Genomic DNA, 24,425 nt, shown 5'->3' on the forward strand with positions numbered 1-24,425 from the left:
CGGCTCCTTCTGTCATGCTGTGTCTGAGTTAGTCCGTGTCAGATCTTTTGTCACTGATGCTTCCTCTTGTTTTGCTGCCTCTCTTGATGCAAAGATAGTGAGGTTCCAGAACAGAGCCATAATGCCAAATATAAATGACTACATATGGAAATAATAATCTTCTTTTGAAATTTATTTTTGATAGCGAATGTGCATGCTTTCTTTAATATGGCTTGAAGCACCCCTTGCTGATTATCCCTTTTCTTAGTGCAAAGTATAAGCCTACAGGCCTGTGCCAGCCATAACTGCAATATGGCTGCACTGCTGGCTGTGTGCCTAGTTTATAGAGAGAAGAGACAATAATTGGAGGACACAGAGAGACGGGGCAACAGACCACCTGCTGCTTGTGTTTTTTTCAGGTGTTCGAATGCTTCACAGATACAAGCACTTAGAAATATAATAAAGCATGCTTTGAATTTGATTTTTGACTTCTTCTCATTGTTAATATATTCAGGCAGTGTTCCAAAACTCTGTTTGCACAGACACATGTTTGCCAACTGGTGTGTTTGTTATCATCCCCATCCCCCAACCCCCAGATGTAATCTTTGAAAATCTGCAAAAAATGATGGTAGAGAAGAAATGACACAGGGTTGGACAAAAAGAGAAAAGTGAATGAGATAAACTGAAAACACAAGCAAGGCTTTTAGGGAGGGGTGGGAGTTGTTCAGCAATACAAAGAGAGCAATGGTCTGATGATATCCATGATCCAAGGCTTTGTTGCCTCTTGTATTGATGTAATCCATCTTCTATATCCTGCCTTTTTCTGTCTACACCAGGACTCTTGTGCAGCACCTGATACACTCTGTGGACAGTATCGTTGAGAGGCTATTCCCTCTGACTGAGCTCTGAGTGGCCATCTGAACAACTGGCCTTAGTGAGGAGGGCACTGGCATGATCACATGTGTTTTTAGGGCTAGACAGCACAAAAAAGCTGGATTTAATGATAGTTTACACCCTGTAATAGAAACCTTGTTTCAGCTGTTGTAGTGGTTTGGGGGAGAGAGAAAGCCATGAGAAATCTGTGAGTAATGGCATTCAGCTTAAGGTTTCCTTGATATGTTATCTAGACTCTAATCCATGAGTGGGAAGGCTACAGGTGCTGCGAGGGAGAAAGGAAGTGAGAACGGGAGACTGGTATGGGCTGTGCTCGCTAGTGACTCATCCTGTTATGAACTGCGCAAGAATTTCATTAGAGAGCAAACACAAGAGTGTCCTGGCAACTCTGAAAGCTCCATGGTGAGCAGGTTTATGGTGCCATCTTAATTTAACAGAATATGAAGGACACAAACCTCTAGAGGCTTTCTGCGTTAACATCCCTCAGATTGCATTACAGTTTGTGTTTCCCGTCTCAGTGCAATACTTTCTGTGTAGCGTAAGCTTCCTTTAATCTTTTTGTCTAATTGGTTAAACTGAATCATAGGTTTAATCAATATTTGGAAAGATGTTGATTTTGTCAGGGAAAGAAGGAGCAAATAAGAAGTGCTAACTGCACTGCAAAAATATTTTTATTTATAACGGCTACAAAAATTACATAACACTCAGGTCAGGTTGTTAGTTTTCTCCACACGCTTACACTGTATTCTCTAATGGAAACCGGTGGATGTGTGTAATAAAGCCTTAGTAAAACTATTGAAGCAATGCAAACCCTGTGATTTGCAGGAGTCTGTGAAATATGCTATCAAGCCAAGCCATATAGAACGAGAAACTATTTAAATCCTCATTCAGCAATTCCCCTACTGTACATTAGAGTAAGATAATGATGTGGCATACTCCACAGTACTTTTTATGTTTTATATGTACCTTCAGTTTATAACTGGAGAAAGACAAGAAGTACAACTAAAGCCAAAAGCATAGTGTTTGTCAAAAAACTGACTATATGAGCAGATTAAATATAGAAGACAGAAAATTTAAAGATTGTTTGTTGTCCTTATGTATGCTGTATTAAAAACTGCTACAGTTTTCTTTACTAGAGGGTTCCGTAGTCAGTATTATTCCCAATATTCTTCTTTGTAAGTCTAACAGTAAACTAGCAGACATCTTTACATGCATCTTTATCAAATTCAGTTACAGCTTCTTGTCATTGCCATGTTTCACCTCTACATTTACAGGATACTTGTTAATGTAAAGAGGCATGCATCTGCAGACAATAATCCTCAGGAGTCTAATCATAGTGACTGCTTGACCTTATTATTAATAGAGACTAAATGGTGAGAAACACCAGTGTCGGACTAGGCTAAATAATCTTTCTTAAGAGTAGCCAGTTTGTCATGTTCCTCCTGATGAGATGTGAGTACTGCAGGTACGCTATGTTTAGATATGTTTTTGTGAGTTAGGAAAGCAGTTTCAACTTCATGCTTGCCAGTGTTTGTACCTGTTTTGCTTCTTAGTTTCTACAACTGTGATGAATAGTAAATTCAAATTCTCTCTTTTTGTGTGTCTCCAGTCAAGTTTGATGACTGCATGGGAAATGAAGGTGTGGTCTTCCAGAGCAGCAACCCCCTCTTTGGCGTGCGGACAGATGGATCCATCTTTGCCCAACGAGAGGGAGCCAACCTAGATGAACCTGTCCAGTTGAAACTGACAGCAAGTGGTCCGCACACACATGTCTGGGAGACTATGGTGCAGCTGGCACTGATTGACCTACCATCACCCCAACAAACTGAAAATGAGGTGAGTTTCAGACTTTACGAGCTCGAGCACAGACACACAGAAATATCATGCTTCAAATTTCAATTATCGTTCCAGAGTTTCTTTTTCCTATCACATTTTCTCCAGTGGTCTGGTGATAGTAACAGCCAAGAATCAGGTCAAAACTCCTTGGGGTTTCAGCGAAGGGGAGAGAGGGGGTGGAGCAGAAAGAAGTAGCAGTGCCACACAGTTAAAAGTGATAGAATCAGACTGCCACAGGGGGAGAGTAAGATTCCCCTCAGCCATAAGCTGTTATTGGAAAACATCCTGTGCCTTGGGTACCCCAGGGGTTCTTGTCTCTTCCTTTTCTATTTAAAAGCTGTCAGAGGTCAGAGACAGAGACTGAGCAGTCTGAGCCTAACTGTCCCCATGACTATGGTACCACAAGGCCAGCTCTGAGAGCCAATATCACCGCAAGTGTTAATTACATTAGGCAAAAACAGGGGCCTGTGTTCATTAACTAAGTGCACATCTCACATAAGTTATTGGAAAATAAATTCCGGAACAGATCAAATCTCAGTTACATTAAAAAAAAATGAAAAAGGGTTGCCAAGGATTCATTTTTACTCAGTAGACAATTCTCGTTTTCGGTAAGAAGCAGCCATTATCTGCCAGTCAAATAAAAACACCAAAATGTTGAAGACACTCGTGCTTGTCATAGATGGACTCTAATGAGAAAGGTGTTACCTTTCTGTTACCACAGGGAAGTTCCACCTGATTATAACTTCTTTGAGCTCATTATTTTGGTTTTTGCATCAAACTAAATGTACTTTAGCTGTTTTCTGCAGCTTTCTTCACTGAAAAACCTCTAAACGGCCACTTTACCACTGAATCAGATCTGTCCACAGCACAAATCAGCTCTGATGGCTCAGACTGCACAGCCGACGTAATCAGATCCGCAAACACAAATACATAATCTGCTCGAACTTGTGCATGAATTGGATAAAAATGATTCAACTTTACCTTTAGTTTGAGTTTGTTTACTGCACTTATTTTTGGAAGGAACCGTGCACAGAAACAGTGACCACTGAGAGAGAGAGGGAGAAATGCCAGTTTCTGGCCTTCAATTTTCAACTTCCAGTCTACCAAGCTGGCTATTATTTCTGCAGGTTTTCTCTAATAAAGCGGGCTAAAATCTGCCCTGCATGTAAAAGTGCAAATGCATATGAGCCTAAAAAGTTCCCCAGTGATTGTCAGTGTCAGTGTCATCTTGTCAATGCTTATAACAGGCTTTCACTCTCAGGAAAATCTATCATTCCAAAAATTCCCTCTTTTATCCATTGCTAGACGATGTAACCCCATATAAAAAAAAATGCATATTATTGGTGCACTGATTACAATTTTTTGCCCAATTAAGATTTCTGATTTTTCTCCAAGTATCACCTGCCAATATCAGTTTTCTTTCTAAAACTTGTAACTGTATCTGACATATAGTAGCAAAAATCTACTTTTTCTCAATGCAATATATGATTTTCTCTGGCAACAGCTGAAACAAATGAAAATAAAGTGCTGTGCTCCTGGAAGGAAGTGCAAATAATTAACTGAAAATGAGTTGCTGTACACCTTTATTTTATATATTTTACTTTATCAATCAAAAGCAGGTGCAATAGATTTATATAACAAAACAATTATCAGGTAGTTACATCATTTTCCTCTATGTTTCTAACACCACATAACAGGACATTGACCCTTTTCTCGTTTTGCCATTTGATTCAGGCTCAGAGTTGTGGATAGCTTTAGTTTTAGACACTTTCCATTTATTCGCTTCTTTAAAATGTTTACGTTCAGCATAAGGGAGGTCGTTAAAGAGTTTGATTAGGTTTGCTGTTACAAACATTCTGTGGTAGTCGGGCACATTGTCAAACATTGTGCCCTCACTCTCTGTGAGGAACTTCCACACTAACGGTAATTTAACGCTAGCATGTGGCTGTGAAAAGTGTGCACAACTTTTTTGCCTCTACTCTCCTTTCATGGATGCACAACACATACATGAAAGGGAGCAGCTCCTAACTGGACGTACCTGAGACTGACCAGCCGCAAGAATGAGAATCAGACGATTCTGGTCCCTGGCTGGTCAGTTGGTGCATTTTTAATTTATGTTGTCATTAATTGAATGTGTTTTTTCCCCTTTGTTACCGTGATTAAAATGTTGGTTGGTTGGTTTACTGTTTTCCATATCTGGCCACAATTAAACTTTTAGCCAATCATTGTTGGTACACATCTAAACAGAGAACTATTTCTGATGGTATTTCTGCTTTAAATTAATCACAGCTCACTGATCAACTGTGAAGTATTTTTTTAACTTGTACATACAAGATGAAAATAAAACCAGTGAAACATTTCCATTATGCTAACAATCAGTCAGACGGTAGTCATGTGCAATGCTAGAAAATGAAAGCAATGGCAATATGTCAGTCATAAATTCACAGAGCCAAACACAGAGTGGGATATCTGCTGATAGTTAATGGGAATGAGGGGAAGAGTGTGTATTGTTCTGGCTCTGAATAGGTTGATCTTTAATTACGCTCTTTTATAGTTAATGCTGGCTTATTCACTGGACTGAGATTCAGTACTAAAGTGTCAAAGGTCAAATGAATGCATTTTTAAACATAATTTTCCACTGAGTCAATTAATATGTATGTCCCGAGGAGCAAAGAATAGACAAGCAATCAAACAAGATGGTCAGAGGTCAGAAATATGCTACAAGTTGTAACAAACATGTATGAGGACAGCAGGAGAAAGCAGGGCGCTAAAACAAAATGTGATGTTTCATTATGGAAATGGTGCTTTGTGGTGTGCTCTGTTGAATAATAACTTCCAGATGTCTGGGTAGCCAGGGGCTGGCTGATATCAAAGCATGCAGGGTTATGGGGAGGCAGTGGCGTGGAGGAGAAGTGCTGGGACCACCGCCAGCTGGCTAAGGCTGATGGCACCAGGGCTGGGGGGGGGGGCTTGGTTGGGGATTGGGGGCATCCATTTCACACTCAGTGACTCCTGTTCACATAGCATTACTGTGCATAAGCATGTGTGCAAGAATGTTATTTTATTGTGGGAGATTATGTTGGATCAAGTGTGTATTATGCTAATTTTGCGTTAAATTTTCATTGCTGCGTATGCTCTATGTGTGCTTGTGTCTTCGGTTGGCACCTAAAGGTTTAATCTGTGCAGGGTTGCATGCCAGAGAATGTGTGCCCCGTCTGTGTTGTATTAAGAAAAATAACGAAATCTCTAGAATCTATAAAGCTGTCTTTAAAAAGTCTACTAACTCCAGTTTGCTGTTGCTCCTTTTCCTCCGTCTTTCATAAGAGTTTGAATAAGTGATCACATATCTCTGCTTTTCCTATTTTTCTAAATCTGTTGCATCACCATCCTGTAATTTTTCTGTGTGAATATGAGTAAGAAAGAGTGAATCGGGGTTGAAGTGTGATCAGAATTATACCATGGTGAAAGAAAAACCTGCTTAAGCCTTTTGCTGCAGTGACGGGCAGAGATCTTTCTCTCTGTGTCTCTATGTTTTTATGGGGTTTTTTCTTTTTGTGCATGTTTTTCTCTCTACATTTCTCCTCAGGGAACTCACTAGTACCTGTTAGCATGTGTAGATAAAAGGATTTAGAGCATGACTTATTTAGGCAGAGGGAGGTGAGGGGGGTCACATCTGCTTCTGACAACTGACTCCTCATCTCCCTCAATCCATCCCAAACATGTCTTGTTCCACCTCTGCCTCCCCTCACTGCACTGGTGGGATGTGGGGCAGCCATCCCCTGCAGTCAACCCCATGAAGCTTTCCTCTCTCTGAAGAAAAAGAATGCATTTATCCGGGCCTAACTCACATCTGTCTCATTTCGCTCATGCCCGTGTGCACAAACCCAGTTTGTGCACACGGGCATGTTATGCTTAGCAGAAATTAGTTTCTTGAATATGGACTGAATGCAAAGGATCACACTGAGTTTCTGGCAGAAAACTATTTTGGCCGGCAGATGAGACAGAAAACCGTGACTGAAACCCTAGTCATGCTCAAGTTTCCCCGAACCGCACAGTGCAGGAAACATAGAATATGGTCAAATATGTTAGGACTAGTCTGCACAGTACAAGAGGAGGAGGGGAGACTGCTGGTTCTTTCTTTTCTGACTCTGAGAATGAGCACAAGCTGATCAAGGATGATCAGGACTTTTGTCAGTTCCAGTGCAGTGGGTTGTACTGTAGCACCCCTGTTGGTCAAAACAGCAAATGCTTCAGTTCCTAAACTGGCAACTTTAGATGGTGAGAATTTAAAAACAGTCATATTTAACTAACTCATATATAACTAAACTGCTGGCATAGGTTCACAGTTTACTCAGTTTTTACCCATTTTATGTCTGAATATGCACTGAATATTTTATGATATTCCACTACATTTAATTATATATTATAATACTTCTTGGCTTTGCAGTTACTTTAAACTGTATTGTATTCATATTAAAGTCATCTATACACCTTAGTGGCATCTAATGTAATCAACAAGTCAGATCTTTGATTGGATGACACAATCTTGCACAGTAAATGCAGGTTTTTAAAATGATGAGGGTTGAGACGCAGATGTTTAAATGACTTATTTATGACATTAAGGCATACTATTAAAAGGTAAGACATGGAGGTTGTGCTTTACCTTGAAATAATTAGAAACTTTACCACAAAAGATGAGTTTTTTTTTTAATTGGCCCTTTTATTTTGTGTGTGTGTTTGATTGTATACACCACTTACACATCAGCAGTGTTTCCAAAGCCTGGTGTTTTTAGCAAAAAGCTCAATATACATTTATCCATTATCCATGAGCATAAAGACAGCAATTTAGTTTTAGTGTTTTTCAGTTCGCGTTTACAGCAATTTATTGAATATCGAAATTATGAAATAGAACTGAAGATTATCATCTGGATTTGGTGGAGAACAAAGGAGGCTTACAGATTTCTTTAAAATATTATGACTGAATACCAATATAATTTTCCATATTGTCTTTTTTGTTATTAATTCATAATTCATCTTTCAAATTCTGATAAAAACACCTTAACTGTGATAGCTGCAGGGCAGGGAAGAGGCTGCAGGGCTATTTGTATTAACAGGAGCGGATGGGCTCCTGTTGTCCTCCTTAGCAGAGGACATTTGTATCTGATTATTTTCTTTATTTATTCATGCTGTTATTGGATAAGAGACACAAAATAATATTCCAAGTGAGGATGTCTTTCCGTTCTAATCGAAAAACCGAATACAATATTATTATTGTTATTGTTATTGCATTTGCCCAATGAGAATTTACAAATGTAATCTTCAGTTTTCTACTATTGCCTTGTACAGGAATGTGTGGTAAAGTTGTAGAGCAACAATTTTAATGTACATTTAATTTAAAAATATTTTTTCAAGCCTTTTCAAAACAGTACTAAATGGTTATTTTGAAAGACACAGAATCAATCATGAAAAAATAAGCTTTCGTAGGACTCTCTGCAGTCCCGTGGGAAACTAAGTACACCCTTTTGCTTCCATAGAAATTAAGGGCTGGAGTAGCAGGCAGGTGCTGATAATGACATGCAGTTCATTCACTGATCATCCACAAGTGTGATCACCTCTTTAAAAATCAAAATTTGGCAGTTTACTGGTTTAGAGAATTCAAACCAGTAAATTGCTACGATCTTCCCAGAAGTGGACATGACATCCAAGCAGATTCACCCCAAGGTCAGACCATGCAGTACTAAAAGAATTTGCAAAAACATACAAAAGTTACATCTCAGACTCTACAGGAATCAGTTAGCATGGTAAATCTTAAAGTTTGTGATGGTATAATTAAAAAAGACTGAACAAGTATGGCTTGTTTGAAAGATTACTGAAACAATGTCCTGTCCATGGACAGATGAGACCACAGTGAAAATGCTTGGCCATAATGCTCAGGACCTTATAATCACTGAGTCGATGATAAGCTCATCTGTACAGCAAAGCATTGTCAAATCCTACAACATCTGTCCTAAAACTAAAGCTTGGCCAAAACTGGGTAATGAAAAAGGACAGTGGTCCCAAGCAGAGTAGCAAATCAATAACAGAAGTGTTTCAGCCAAAGTTCAAACATCAACCCGATTGAAATGCTGAGGTGAGGCCTTAGCATTAACCTTAGAGCTGTGCATAGATGAACGCCTGCAGACCTCAAATAACTGACACACTGTTGTAAAGAAGATCACTGTTTTATTTGGTCTATTTAAAAAAAAAAAAGTATGGGAAAGTGTGGCAGTGATGGGATGCCACTGGGGATGCAATGGAGAGCTCCACTTTGCTGCCTCAGCTGTCTGTTCTGGGCCCATGGCGGGAGTACAGTGGCATGCTGAGGTCTAAAGTGCTGCTGAACTTTGCTCACTCGGGAATGGATCCCAGTATGGACAACAGACTGCTGCACAGCATGGAGGATGCTTTGATTTGGTAATTTGCTGACTGAGCTAGTTCTTGCCTGACAAGATCCAAAGATGATAGACAGTTTTTACTGTCGTTGTGCTCTTAAAAGACTGAAATAAACAACAGTGAGCGAAACCCTCCCACAGTCATAGGAACTCGTAACACGTCTTTTTTTTGCTTCTATATAATTATTTGTACCTAATGAATTATTTCAATTAATTATTTAGGGTACATATGATGTGGTGCTGAACTTCAGGCTTAACAAAACCTTCCTCTAAAATTCATAGTAGCACCGTTACCTGTGCGTTGGTTAATGGGCAATTTCATCTAAATTACTAGAACTGACTATAAACTAAGCTAACTTTTGCTGGACTGCCAGCTTCTAGGGACAAATTACACGTGAGGCTTATTCCTGTCCACAGCTTACAGCGGGTTTGTAAGGCATTGTTTCACAACTTAAGCTTTCATGGAATATCATAAAGTAGAGATAAGCAGTGGAAATATGAAGTCTGTGGGTTTGTTTTGCTTCCTGTTCTCTTAATTTTTTAAGCCAGCAGGAGCAAATGATGGAAACCAAAAACAGAGCTATGGGAGCTATGGGAAATATGACTAAATATTATTATGATATTGGCCTTTTTAAGTTTAAAGTCTTTGTACAAAAGTGGTAAAAATCTACCAATGCAGAAGCTTTTATAATTTCAACCATTTAAGAGCAGTAATTTTGTGGATGATACATTAAATATTTATTGCATACGGCCATGTGGAGCAGCAAATCCTGTCTTTCTTTGAATGTGAATGTGGTCTCCTCACCTACCGTAATCCTTTACCTGTGTAAAAATCTTTCCTTTTGCACTATTACTTAAAGTGCCCTGGATTTCACAGTCCAAGATGTCTGAAGTACAGCACTTGGTTGATGAAACTGAACATGACACCTAAGCCCATGCTCCTCCACACCCCACATCCCTACCCACCCACACAAACACATACACACCATATGCCAGGTTGCTTGACACATTTTCTTTAAAGCAGCCTTAAAAGCTTTTTTCTTGGGCGTCCATCTAATGAAGTCAGCCTTGAAAGCATTGTTTCCGCTGGCAGATACAAGCCAACCCTCTGAGGGACCTTGACCAGGCAAGAACAAACAGAGACAAAGAAAAAACACTTTTTATAGACTGCATCATACAGGACCTTCAACTTTCAATATGTGCCAGAAGCCATTGCCATCTTCCAACACTGTAGACTGCTTCTGTGTTGTATTTTATTTTTATTCTCAAATGTCAACTGCTGGGGAGGAACTGTAAAGCTGCACATTTCACAGAAGTAACAGAAAACGAAAAACTCGAAGAAAGATTAACGGCACTAATCACCTTTAATGGAAATACAATGTAACTGAACCTGTTCTTTACTTAGTTATTTGTTTATTTTTACAAATGAGTCTATGATGCTGGATTTTTTATACTCCCTCCCATCATGCCCACATGCACACACTGTAACATATTTATTTCCATATTTTAAACACAAAATTAGCAGCCGCATTTAATTAAAAATTAAATTCAATGTAATACAATATGTAGATAATTTTTTTAATATAAGATTATTTACTCAGTTAATTGAACTCCTGTAGAGCTAGTTAGTTATATCCAAAATCTTGCGCATAGTAGTATTGCGCAATATTATTTATTATTATTAGATTATTATTTCTTTCTTGATAGATATATTAAACTGGTCACTTTGTTAGGCACACCTGTTCATCTGTTCAGTAATGCAAATATCAAATCAGCCAATCACAGGGCTGGAACTCAATTCATTTAGGCATTTAGACATAGCAAGCAAAATGGAAAAGAAAGGTGATTTAAGTGACTTTAAACATGGCATGGTTGTTAGTAGGCTGGTGTGAGTGTTTCAAAAACTGCCAAGAAACAGATTTTTTGGCATAACTATCTTGAACTTTTACAGAGAATGGTCTAAAAAAAGAGAAAATATCTAGTGAGCAGTTCTCTAGTTGACAATATTTTGTTCATGCCAGAAGTCAAGGGAAATGGCCAGAGTGCTGATAGGAAGGCAACAGTAACTCAAATAAACACTTACTGCAACTACGGTATGCGGACAACAACAACACATCAAAGTTGAAGTATATGGGCAACAGCAGTAGAAGACCAGACCAGGTGCAGGATGACATAAGATGGATGGGTGGGGTCAAAATTTGGCATAAAGAATATGAAAGCACAAATCTATCCTGCCTTGTATTAACTGTTCAAACTGCTAGTAGTGGTGTAACAGTTGAGTAAATGTTGTGGAATGGGAGATTCACATCACAGATGTGCAGATGACAGATCTGCAGCAACCACATGATGCTATCATGTCAATAAGGACCAATATCTCTGAGATGTTTAGGTTAGCTCATGCTGAGACAAATAGAAATTACGAGACATATTGTACTGACATGATTGTACTTTCTCCATATGTTTGTCATGTTTATATCTCTTTTATAATTTCAGTTTTCGCACACTGTGCATTTAAATGGGGGAACTGCTAGGTATGGGCTACCCTGTACAAATGAAAGTTGATTTACTTGCCTCCATTAGTGATCCTGGAGGAGACATAACAAAGACACAAACTACAAATTTCTTGCTGTCTGCTGGTATGAGGGTTTGGTTAGTAAAGCTTTGTGCAGCTGTTTTACCTGCTGGTGCACCATCAGCCTAACACAGCCCAGTGCTTGAGGAATCCATGTTATTGAGACAAGCTGTCAGTACCTACTGACTAGGGGGAGACAGAGAAAAACAATAACACTGCAAGAAGAGGGCAGAGGGGAGCACGAAAGCTAGGGATAGCTCAAGGGACTGTGATTGAGACAGAGTGCAAGTGATGCATAGCTTCAGCTATGATGTTCGTGACTGAATTCTTGACATGTTTTACTATCTTGTAACCCTGAGCTGTGTTAGTAAACTTACTGTCGAACAACTCTGCAGATAGCATCGCTTTAATATTACCTTTTGCCACTGGAACAGTGAACGCGAAGCTGTTAACTTGCAGATGATGGGCTCTAAACTATAGCTTTAGAGATAAATCGTGTATGTATAAAGCAATATACTTTAACAGAAGGAATAATATATTTGATAATGAAGGGAATCAGGTGTCACACTAAAAGTTCTACTACTGTAATTTCAATGATTTTTGCTTGTTTTAGCACATCTTGGAAGGATCTGCAATAAAGCAATTTTTTGCACACTCTGTTCATTGTCTCTTCACAGTCATGTGATTTGCAATATTTCCACACAGACATTACTTATTTGATGTCCGTCATAACTCCAGCATTTGATGTAGCTGTTCTGACTCATGGATGAGTTAATGTTCTTTAGGAGATTGAAAATGGGTTCCTTTCACATTTGAGTTCCTTATTTGAGCATCTTTCAAAAAGACAGTTTTGTGGTGGTCATTTCTCTGTGCCTATAGGGATGGTGTGAGAAAAGTGTATGATGGGTGCATACTGTATGATTGAGGTGTGTGTCTGTGTCTCAGCTGTCATTGTCTGTTAAAAGAGGCTGTAAATCCGACTCCAGACACGCTTTCTGTTAAGGGGCTTTTTATGCCTGGTGTAAATGACAAAAGTTATGAAGTTTATGGTTTCTTTCAAATATATGCACATACATACTCACACAGAATTAACATCACCTCTGCCCTGCTTGAGTCTAAGCATGATGACACAAAGTGTTTCTCATATGGCATTCTTCTGATAAGAAATGTTTACATTTTTTAAGAGCCAAGATAGTCTTTTACAATTGCTATATCATTATTATGGCTCCTATGAGGGAGATTTTATGGAGTAGTTTGGGTGCACATAACTAAAGTGAGAATTGTACTGAGTATAAACATATAATCATTTGTTTGAGAAAAGTACTTATGAACAATATGTATCATGGGTGCATATTACTGTCATTAAATTTAAAATGCATTTATTTTTCAAAAAAGAAAAAAAAAACACATTTATAACAATAATCATAATGTTCTCTTTGTGCCATTTTCCATTAAATGACTTTTATGACTTGCAAATTATAGCATTCTTTTGTGTTATCTTTATTTAACACAGCGTCCCAAACTTTGAAATTAGGCTTGTAGAATTGCACGCAGTATCTTAAAAAGGACAAATTGTTGAAAAGCTTATGCAGAAAATCTGCTAATGCTCTGAATTTAAAGCAAGTTTGGTGCATTAAGGTAAATTTACACACCATTTGGCACATGAAATTTTCATGTGGTCTGCCAGCGAATTGTACTGCTGGTATTTCCATTGAGTTTTGTGAAGCGTTAGAAAGACTCCGTTTCTTTCTCACTTATTTTTGCTTTTTTTCTTACTAATACACTGGGGAAAACATCTTTTGATACCCTGCTGAATTTGTAAGTTTGTTCACTTACAAAGAAATGAACAGTCTGTGGAGATACAGAATATCAACCAAAAATTGATTTATATAGCATTGATTGAAATAAGTATTTGTTCTCCAAGCAAATAATAACTGAATACTTGTTAGCAAGCACAACAGTGAGACGCTGCTTGTAGTTGATCACCAGGTTTGCACACATCTGACGAGGGGTTTTGTCACTTTCCTTGGCTTTCTAAATCCTTTTAGTTTCTTGGCTGCCGTTTGGCAACTTGAAGCTCCCTCCACAGATTCTCCATAGGATTGAGATCTGGAGACTGGCTAGGCCACTCCATGACTTTAATTTGCTTCTTTAGCCACTCTTTGCCTTGGTGTTATGTTTTGAAGACCTATTCACAACCCATGTTCAGTCTTCTGACTAAAGGAAGGAAGTTCTTGTCCAAGATTTTACACTTGCATTGGTCCCTCGGTGCAGTAAAGTCATCATGTACCTGTCATCATGTACATCATGTAATGTTTCCACCAACGTTCTTGACTGTGGGGATAGTATGCTTTGGGTCATACTCAGCGTTTCTCTTCCTCAACACATAGCAGGTTGAGTTGCCAAAAAGCTTGATTTGGGTTTCATCTGACGCAGCACATTCTCCAAAACATTCTCTGAATCATTCAGATGCTCAATACCATGCCATGTGCCTTATCAAGCAGGATGCAGATTTCAGTCCATTACAGCGTAGTGTGTTACCAGTGGTGCTCTTGGGGACTGTAGTGCCAGTTCCCTTTTGATCATTAACAAACTCCTATCTAGTTTTATGCTGCACTCCATCGTCTTTTTTGTGATCTTCGTCCCCTTATGAGGCAAGATCTTGCATGGAGCTCCAGACTGAGGGCAACTGATGGTCATTTTATATTTCTACCATTTCCAAATAATCGCACCAGCTTTTGTCACTTTCTCACCAATTTCTTGCTAACCGCCTCGTAGCCTATTCCAGCCTCGTGTAAGTCTACAGTCTTGTCCCTGACATCCTTTGACAACTCTTTGGTCTTGCCCATGGTGTTGGAGAGGTGGGAATGGATGAAATTGATTCTGTGGATGGGTGTGCTTTATACACATAACAAGCTGAGATCAGGAGTGTCTGTAATTGATTGTGTGGTTGAATGTTATGTGCGCCACACGGGCATAGAGACAGTTTTTGGGAGCCAGAATTCTGGTTGGGTTGAAGTGCATCAAATCCTTATTTCACTCAATGACATGCAACTTTTATATAATGTGTTTATTCTGGATTTTTTTTCATATTCTGTCTCTATAAATTAAAATAAAACTACGATAAAAATTAGACTGTTCAACCTTAAAATATTTCCCCAACTGTATATATAATTATTGTGTTAAATTCTTTTAGTTGCAAAAAGGGTTTTGGTTGGATTTTTTCTTTATCCAAGCTGCCATATCTCCAATTACTTGCAAAAAGACTTGTTTTTTGCACAAGTGAAGGACTGATTTGGCGAATGATGAAATGAATGGATGAATGATCTTGTGTCTGACTGGGTCCATTAGATCTTTCAAAATCATTGCATTGTGCACTTTGTTTCCATAGCAACTTCAGACTTCTCTGCAGAAATACTAGTTAAAGGACAAAGAGTAGATACCTCCTTATATGTAGTATTTGTTTTTATATTTAAAAAAACAAATGACAGTGACAACTGCCATCTTAGCTGATGAGTTTGATGTTTTTTTAAGGTGATGATTGATCATTGCATCTACAGCAAGCTTTCAAAAGCTGGTACCCAAAGAAAGTGGCTTGACATACAGTTAACTGCTAAAAAAGCCTTGACATTTTCTTAGTGAAAAGATAATAAAACATTTCAAAGTCCACAGAGATGTTAAATATATATGCTAAACCTATAAAAATGTCTTTTATCTGCAAGATTGTGCTTTGTCTTTGGCATAACATCAATTACTACACAGGAAAATGGAGAGAGTAATTTTTCCAGAGTTAACATTATTTTCCTCTAAAAGAGTAATTTTTACTCATTTTGGATTGTAATCATTTCGATTGGCCTCCAGAGTTGGCGCAAAAGAACAGAGGAAATTCCATTGGAGTAATATGGCATGACCACGCCCACTATCCCGCAGTGGAACAGAGACAACTGTCAGTGGTGAGCCAGGTAAGTGAGTAAAGTGCTCAATAATGATTGAATTTAGGATAAAATGGGGAATTTCTGTTTATCTGAAAGGTCTGTAAGTAACATTACAGCTTGAGAGTTTGTGGGTCTTACATGCTGCATAATTGGCAAGGTTGATGCTTACATTAGCTTCTGCTAAATTAATGTCGTTAGACTACTCACAGACAGCATTAAGGTATATATCACTAAACTACGTTTAGCATTGCTCAATAGCTGCTTTAGGCAGTATAATTGACCAGGGTAGTGTGTTTTTAGCAAATCCAGTGCACCAATGTTTTATCCAAAAAAGGTCGGTGAGCACATGTGTTTTACTCCAAACTGAGTCATGAAAATGGACTTTTTTACCTGATGTTCTGTTAGTAATATGTGTGTTTTATCGAGGATTTACGTTTGTGGATGTTTCACCTGTTCAGTTAGAAAGCACGTGTGGTTTACTCTGAATTGAGTCACATACACGACTGTTTTTGCCTGATCTTTGGTTAGGAGCATGTGTGTTTAATGGAGTGAATCTTGTATGTGTACTGCTGTTAGTTTAGCAAGCACGTGTGTTTTACTCGAATGGAAACGTATACATGGTTGCAGTCTGCACAAGTGTGCAGTTTTAGATGTTTCTTAAGCCCTATGTGTTTTGTGTGTGCCTGTGTTTTGTTCAATTTTGTAAGTATTTGTAGTAAATCTAATTATTTAAAAATATCCTTTTCATATCATGAAGGATGCAAGCTGTGCGTGTGAAGTGCAGAGAACAACAGAAGTACATCAGTTTTGAGGGCCAACTGACCTACAGATCATTTTTGGAATGCGGTGAGTAAAAAACGTCAACATTTCCTGCATGTTTCATAGTGTGAATCAGTCAAGCTTTGGGGATGATGTTATAATAGCTGCTATACCAACTGTTTAGGTTTATTTTGCTCAATTTATTTAATTTCACTTTCTTTCCCTTGTTCTGGTGTTTATTTCAAATATATAATGCAATTTTATTATGTTCACAGTTGCCAAGAAGTTCAACATCCTGAACATATCACTTCTCTAAGATACTTGATCCAATTGTGAAGAATATGAAAATCCTGGAGGGGATGGAATTACAATTGCCCTGCATGATGACCCAGTACATGGAACTATTGTCCAAGTTACTACTGACAACTTTGGTCTTCACTGTCTGTTTGGTTTTCTAGAGTCATTTAGTGCCAGATATTGTTGCAACTTTTGTCTTGCTGAGAAAGAGGACTTTCAGAAAGAGTTTACAGAGGATTCACCCAAGATAATCATGCGAACTCAAGCACTTCATACTGAACATTGCCAAAAAATGGAGGCAAATCCCAGACTGCCTTATGTGATGGGTGTTAAACAGTCTTGGATTCTAAACTCATTGCAGTACTTCAATACATGTGAAAATTTCTCTGTTGATATTATGCACGATATCTTGGAGGGAGTCGCACAATATGAAATGAAACTGATTATGTTACATGCAATAGATCAGTATACAACATCAAAGGAAGTGGACATGAGAATTAAGAGCTTAAACTGTGGCTAAATGGAACAAAACGACAAACCACCTACAGTGAAGTTGGGAGAGGACTCAAATGACTTGGAGTTAAATGCCATCCAGTCCTGGTGTTTACATCGGCATCTACCACTCATCTTTGGAGACTTAGTTTGTCCAAACGATCAGCACTGGTATTTGCTACTGCTGTTGTTTCAAATAGTGAATATTGTATTTTCAGCAGTGTTATATAAAAGGTATCTCCATTTTCTTGAAACACCTGATCGCCAAACGCCACAGGTTATCCAAGGGTTTATTTCCACACAAGAAGCTGCTACCAAAGCATCATTTCGTGATGCATTATCCTACATGTATACTTAAAACACGACCACTTTTGCATAGCTGGTGCATACGCAATGAAGCAAAACACAGCTTCTTTAAAAAAAACAATTGAAAAGTTTCAAAAATGTAATTAAAACGTTGGCAACAAAACATCAAAGTCCTATTGCTTTCAGTTGGCAGACATTTGACCCCAAGAGACTGACCACTGGACCAAGTAACATGCTTTCTTGAAATGCATTGGACTGGGGCTGTGAGATGGCAGAGACTCTTCAGCTACCAATCAACACCAAGGTGTTAAATGTTAGATGGGCAAAACACCATGGAAATATTTATCGTGCAGATTTAGTTGTTTGTATAAAAGTCCATTGTGAAATGCCAGTTTCAATGATTTTCAAGTTCTGTGTAAAAGAGACGGACCTCATGTAATTCATGCCAAAGAGCTTTTCTGTTGTAAAGCATTTGATTTACAGGTGTCATACAGTCATGGTGATTCCAGTTTTTATATTGTACCAAACTGTTTCCTCTGAACAATAAAGGTGGCTGCTAAAACCAAAAAATATTTTCTCTGGTTTATTTATTGTACCTTTAAAACCTTGCAGTGAATGATTGTAATACAGTTACATAGTGAGTGAAATAAAGTTAATTTTTCTTCTATTTATAATTCTATTCAGAGTAAAATTCTGTTCTATTTAGAAAGAAATTAGGGTGGAGTTGTTTTTATTTTATACTAAACTGAGTAAATTATCATCATGTAGAGTAAAATATTTGCACTAAATAGAGTATATTTAACTCTGAAAGTATGACTCTGCCATAAGAGTAGATTTTACTCCATTTAGACTGGGACCAAATACTGTCTTTCTTAGAGTAAAATTTTATTCAGTTTGAGTAAAATTTACTCAGTGAATTTTACTGTGTATTGTAGCATCCTAAGTAAAACCTTGTTGTTCTGTCTTTAAGGTCACAGAGAATGAAAAGAAAGTTGCTGGGAGAAAAGAGAAGAAGGAGGCGGTACAAATACCACCTCCTGTCATCATGTTCCCAGGGTCCGGTCACAACATCACCAAGGGTCTACGAAGACAGAAGAGGGACTGGGTAATCCCACCAATCAATGTGGCTGAAAATTCTCGAGGACCGTTCCCTCAGATGCTTGTCAGCGTAAGTGACAGATTTGATTGGCCGCATCGCTGATGTGTTCTTAATTTACAGCTGGGATTTCTTGAGGGCATTTAACAAGTAAGGCTGATTGGGGATATGTGTAATGGATGGTGATAAATAACAGAAATACATTAGCATAACTAGTTTGTTTGCCACATCCTTGCAGATGATTATGCTGCGTTCCCCTGATGCAGTTTCAGCCACAATGCCTTACGGTATTTAAACAGCCCTGATTGACCCTGAGAAGTTTTCCCCTTAGACACCGAGCAGGCTCGGCTAAACAGCAAACTCTTGCACACTTTGAGGTCCCATAGGGTCAAAGTGAAGCTAATGATTGTTTATTCCTATTTTATGCATCTTTTCTTCCCTTTATCAGGTTATTTCAGAAAGGTTGCTTAAGGTTCAGTTCTATTTTTATAACTGTATAACAATGCAATTTGTCACAGAAGTTTTAGTGAAGCCTCTTGTTTGATATGAGAAGAAAGCATGAAATCCTGCCATTCTCAAAGTCAAAAGAGTAGAACGGTATTTCTTTTCTTCTGTGCCCTAATAGGCACATTAGTTTATTGGTTTAGAACTTCCTGTAAATAAAGCAGCAGCAACAACATGAAGAGTGTATAACCATTTCTATGTGTCCTCGTTTAGCATTCAAAATCAGAATTTGTCAACAATTACAGATGGAAAATATCATTTCTGTAAAACCTTTTCCTTTTTTGACAAGGCTATAATTATACGCTATATATATAAGTGCTGCATGTCGAAGGTTAGAGGCTGAGCCCGCACACCTGTCGAATAAATTAATAAATAAATGTTTAACTTGCTGTGCAAAGGCTTGAGTTGCAGGAGGTTTAAAATTCAGGGATTCTGTCACAACAGAATGTGTGGTTTGACTCACTCATAAGCAAGCTCTCAACTTTAAGATTGCGGTGCGCGCTGTAATTCATCAAAAAACATTCCACAAGACCGCTGCTTTATTCGCTGCTGCTTCTTTCCTTCTCTCTTTATCTGGAATATCTAGCCATCAGCTTTTCCTTGCTGTTTACAAAACTCTCATAGTTTATCTCTTTGGGGTTTTAAATTGTGCAAAAGAAGCATATTTTTTCCTATTGTTTCTATTCTTTGTTTTTCAACTGGGTTTCATCCAGTCCCCAGGGAAAAGCCTGGGGAGCTACTAGAAGGAAACTTTTTTTTTTATTCTTTTTTTTCTTCCATAGTGAAACAAAAACATCAAGTCAAAGAGGAAGGAGTTTGTAAGTCTGTGTTTTGGAGTGAGTGCCTCTACAGCTGGAGTGTGTCCCATCAGCCTGGCACAGTGTGGCGTTCTCATCTGAGCCTGCTGAGCCCATGAGTAGTGCTACACCAGCAATAAACTGGCCAGACAGTTCTTCTATTTCCATGAGCTGGTCAGAACCAGAGAGAGACAGAGGAGATGGGGAGGGGAAAAGAGAGAGAGGGTATCAAAGGAACATTTGGAAGCATAGTTTGCAGCCAAACACAATTCACTTTGTGCGGTAAATAGGTCCGTCAGGGGCTAGTGGATTGCTGAGAGCTGAGCGTTTCGAGCAGAGGAGAAGTGATGCGTGTTGATGCCTCTGTTGGACTCTCAAGCTCCCGTCTTTCTCTTTAATGATGACTGGAGGGCAGGAAAGGCCATACTGAGAACTAGAGATTTTAACAAGGACACAGGGGTGGACGGCATGGGGATAATTTTGCCATACTTTTTGTTTATCTGCTTAGTCCTTTCTAATAACCTACTTTGTCCTCTGTTGAGAATTCGGGCTTTTATGTATCGGTTTCTTTTCCCTCAAAACAACAAAAAAATGTTGCAAAAATACATATTTTATTCAATAAAAAAAGGGCTCGAAGCAGCGCTTGGAGTCTTTCGGTCGCCCTTCAGTTGCACCATTACTCAGTGTTCTGTGCACTATGGCTGTGTGATGCTACTTCTAATGGTCTGTGAAGTCAGTTTCTTTCCTAATGGGCTGTTCTGTCATGCAACACAGCACTGAGTGACATGCAGACAGTGGCCTTCCCGACCATCCTAGTACTTTTCTCCCTGCCCTGGCCGAGTTGCCATCAGTTGGACAGGTGGGGTGACAGCAGCCCTCACCTGTATCTCTGCAGGTCTACAGCGCTGTCACTTTGATCACGCTAGCACACGATTGGGCAGGTGTCAGGACAGAGCCCCTACTGATTGGCCTCGCAGCTCGCAGCCTGACATGGCTCGAGGGAAATGTTGACTGCATAGGCAAAGTTATGGCAGAACTGTTCTCCTATCGGTCTCTAAAGTCAAGGCAGTGACAGTGGAATGTTATTGACTGAATTTTATTAATAGCAGTGCTGAGATGACGGCTTCAGAACCCTACACTCCCCTACTGTACATCAAGTTGTTGTGTACATGATATCACTCTGTGGTTGAATGTTAGACCTTATCAGCCTCTAGTGTCAGAGTTGTGAGACTGAATGTAGCTATTCTTTCTTTGCCGATAATGGCCAGTAGTGCTTCCTTACAACAAATGGGCATGAGCGCTGCATAACTTGTAACAAAAGGATAAAATGGAAGGCTAGCAAAGAGAGCAATTGAAAGGATACAGAAATACTGTTAGCACTGTTCTAGACAAAACAAAGAGATCCAAAAAGCCTATAACAAAGAGCGAGCAGAGTAATTTTTCACAATAAACAGGTGTTCTCTGTCGTTTCTTTCTTCTATGGCCAAACTTCCATCAATAGTATGTAAGGGACATTGATTTTTCACAGGGGCTTTTTGAAACCTTTCATTGATTCACACACTTCTCCTACAGCAGAGCGGCATTGATTTTTTTTTTTGCTTGGGTAAATAAAGACTCAGCGTAACCACCCAACTCCCCCCAAATCCCTTATTCGCCCCAACAATTGCTTAACCCCACCATTAGAACAACCATCAGCTAAAAAAATGAAGAAACCCCTGATGAAACAACAGCATAGATAAAGAGTAAGACCATTTATGATTAAATGTCTGAAATGGTTTGTTTTTTTGTTGTACTGCTGCCGTTTGAAAATAGCAAAGAGTATAAACACTGGTTTTGTCAGAGTTGATGGTTGCCTGACAGGCAAGGTTTTAGTACCACAATGGAAATATTTTTTTATCCAGTATCTTAAACCTGAAGTCTCTGCAGGGATGCAGTGACAGGTGCTGTCACCTAGGTTGGACCCTCTTGGTCAGCTTGGCCCTTTCTGTGTGGTTCTGCCTTGTTGGACTTCTTTCGTCAAAAGACATTCATTTTTTTCCACTTATCCAATTCAGGGTCACAAACAGGCTGAAGCCTATCACAGCTGCCATAGGGCAAAGAGTAGGGTGCACCCTGAACACATAGAGACAGACAACCATTGGCACTTACACCCAGGGCCAAGAATTACCAATTAACCTAACATGCATGCATTTTGACTGTGAGGGGGAGTCAGAGTCCCCAGAGAGAACCTACACACAGGCAGTGAGAGAACCAGCTGGTGGTTTTAAAGCCAGGACTTTCTTGCGCTGAGACAACGGTGGTAACCGCCGCACCACTGTGCTTGATTGGCGCTTCAAAATTGTCGGTGGATGTGAGTTAGATATTGCTTAAAGTGCATAGAAGAAAGCGTTGTCTGAATGTATGTCAAGATGTGGCTTGCAGTCTGATGGACATTGGTCACTAAGATTTTAAACTCCTTTATAAATGCCAGTCCAGATAGTGACAGTGATCACACAAATATTGTTGATGCATTCTTGACTAGCCTTAAAACATTTTCACGTGGGCCTTTTTAAAAAGATTGTTATCCCTCTCTTTTTTATCAGATACTTTGTAGACTTTTTCACCATAGCTTTTGTTGTACTGTAAGTTGCTATCCTTACTGCCTTTATCACTACAGTTGTTCCTCTCTTCAGCTCCAGCAAATCAATCATTCCTGTCTGACATAAAGCGCATCACGGTTGAGGTGCCAGGGTGGGTATGTCACCACAGGCAGCAGATTTAAAACTCTGCTCCTGGGAAATAGAGATTTTTTACTTGTCGCTGATAGGCTTAATCAGCATTGTGTGAACTCAGATTGCAAAGGCATGAATGTAAAGGCAGTCGATTTGCATAGAAAACTTCCACACTTGAGCTTTAACATAGTAGAAACAAATAAAGAATAGTGAACTTTTGTTTAGCTTTTTTTCCCCTGACATGTTCTGGATTTGTGTGGACTAAAATGAGAAATGACAGCTTGTGTGAATTAGCACGCCATGGAGGTGTGGCACGCAGATTCTGTCACCTTTGGCTGGACTTCTCTCATTTTTCTTCAATGCTGCCTTTTTAGGTCTTTAAACTCTCAGCCTGATAATAAAAAGCATCTTTCAAAATATGATCAAAAGATGGAGTCAGGAAATAAAAGCCTGTGATGAGAATGTAATCAAGTAATCGTCATCATCATCATCATCACCTTTATTTATAAAGCACTTTAAAACAACCATTTAAATCGTGCATCAGAACGTCAACATCATGGGCGTCAGGGGCAGATGTGGTCACACCCCAAGACAGCCTGTAGTTATCCTTGTCCTCACTCTTCTCTCCCCCTTTCAGCGTCTCTCACTTTTTCAATCCTTTTCTAACCTCCACAGCTCTGGGTAATATTCTAGTGTTTTGTTTAGTGGAGATATTGTTTCGAGAGAGAAGACATTTATTTTGCGAGCTGGACTCAGGGATGTGAAAAGAGTGCAATTTCAGCTAAACTGTTGTTTTTATTGGATAATATTTCTTTGGAAGAAAATTTTTCTGTCTGCTGGCTCTCCTTCAGACAAAGAAGCCAGATATTCCGATAAAGTGCGGTTGCATCCCTTAGTAACCACAGACATTATATTGACAGGAATACCATGGTGAGAAAGAGCAGCGAGGAGAACAATAAGCCAAACAGATGGACACTTGTCTTCAGTCATCGATATGATCAGAAAGCCTTTTATTGGACATCATAGTTGATTTGTCATTTGTTTCAGTATTTATTGTAGGTATTTATTTCCTGCTAGTAGATTTAGACCCTGTAAGTTAAACGCTGACAAAATACTGACATTTGTATGAGATTGTCTGTGTGTTGCAGTGCATCTGGTTATGTTTATTGCACTCGCTGCAGCACCTGTGCTCCATTTTCTACATCTCTCTCTATGGAGCGTGTTGAGAAGCGTTTTTCGAGCAGAATGAGAGAACTCCCCATCGCACCCCACCCCCGAGGTGTCTGCTTTCTCTGCGTACATTTACCAGTGATTAATGACTGCTCCGCTTCACTAACAGACACAGCAACAACAACAACAACACCAGAAAAACAGACAGAAAAAAGAAAGGATCTTAAAGAAAATGAGGGACAAAAAGTAGGGACTGTTCCTTACTGTATAAGTGAGCTGGAGCTAATTGCACTGGCGAATAGATGGGTGGATATGAGTGAGAGAGAAGGGAAACAGAAAGAGGGACTGCAGGGCTAGACCCGGATCAGAGGCATGTCTGTGTTTAGGTCTAACAGATTTCCTGGAGAACTGCTGTTCACGGCCTCTTCCCTTGAGTCTAATGAAGCCTTCTGGCACTTGCCACCCCACCACCCGGCCAACACCAGCACTGCACCGCTCCAGTCTTCCCCCTTCATCTTCGCTCCCTCCCTCCTGCCGAGACATATGCTCACAAACACACACACATTCAATCACAAACAAACATACGGATGCATACACAGGCACAGAGAAGAATTACTTGTCCTACACAGAAAGCAAACAAAGGATC

The 24,425-nt window shown here is 39.2% G+C and overlaps 1 protein-coding gene and 1 long non-coding RNA gene across 2 annotated transcripts in view; both read left to right on the plus strand.

Annotated features, from left to right (window-relative positions):
- The window catches only part of LOC100707506 (cadherin-4), a 237,707-nt gene that overhangs the window by 153,503 nt on the left and 59,779 nt on the right, over positions 1 to 24,425 (plus strand). Inside the window, exons 4-5 of the mRNA XM_003438813.5 lie at positions 2,483 to 2,709; positions 18,472 to 18,669. Of these exons, the coding sequence (XP_003438861.2) occupies positions 2,483 to 2,709; positions 18,472 to 18,669 (425 nt within the window). The remainder of the gene's footprint in view (positions 1 to 2,482; positions 2,710 to 18,471; positions 18,670 to 24,425) is intronic.
- LOC109196146 (uncharacterized) lies at positions 15,469 to 17,639 on the plus strand. Its single transcript, XR_002057612.2, has 3 exons — positions 15,469 to 15,674; positions 16,405 to 16,493; positions 16,682 to 17,639. It is a non-coding gene; the product is annotated as an uncharacterized LOC109196146 (long non-coding RNA).

The sequence above is a fragment of the Oreochromis niloticus genome, linkage group LG20 (genome assembly GCF_001858045.2).
Source record: "Oreochromis niloticus isolate F11D_XX linkage group LG20, O_niloticus_UMD_NMBU, whole genome shotgun sequence".
In the NCBI taxonomy this organism is placed as follows: Eukaryota; Metazoa; Chordata; class Actinopteri; order Cichliformes; family Cichlidae; genus Oreochromis; species Oreochromis niloticus.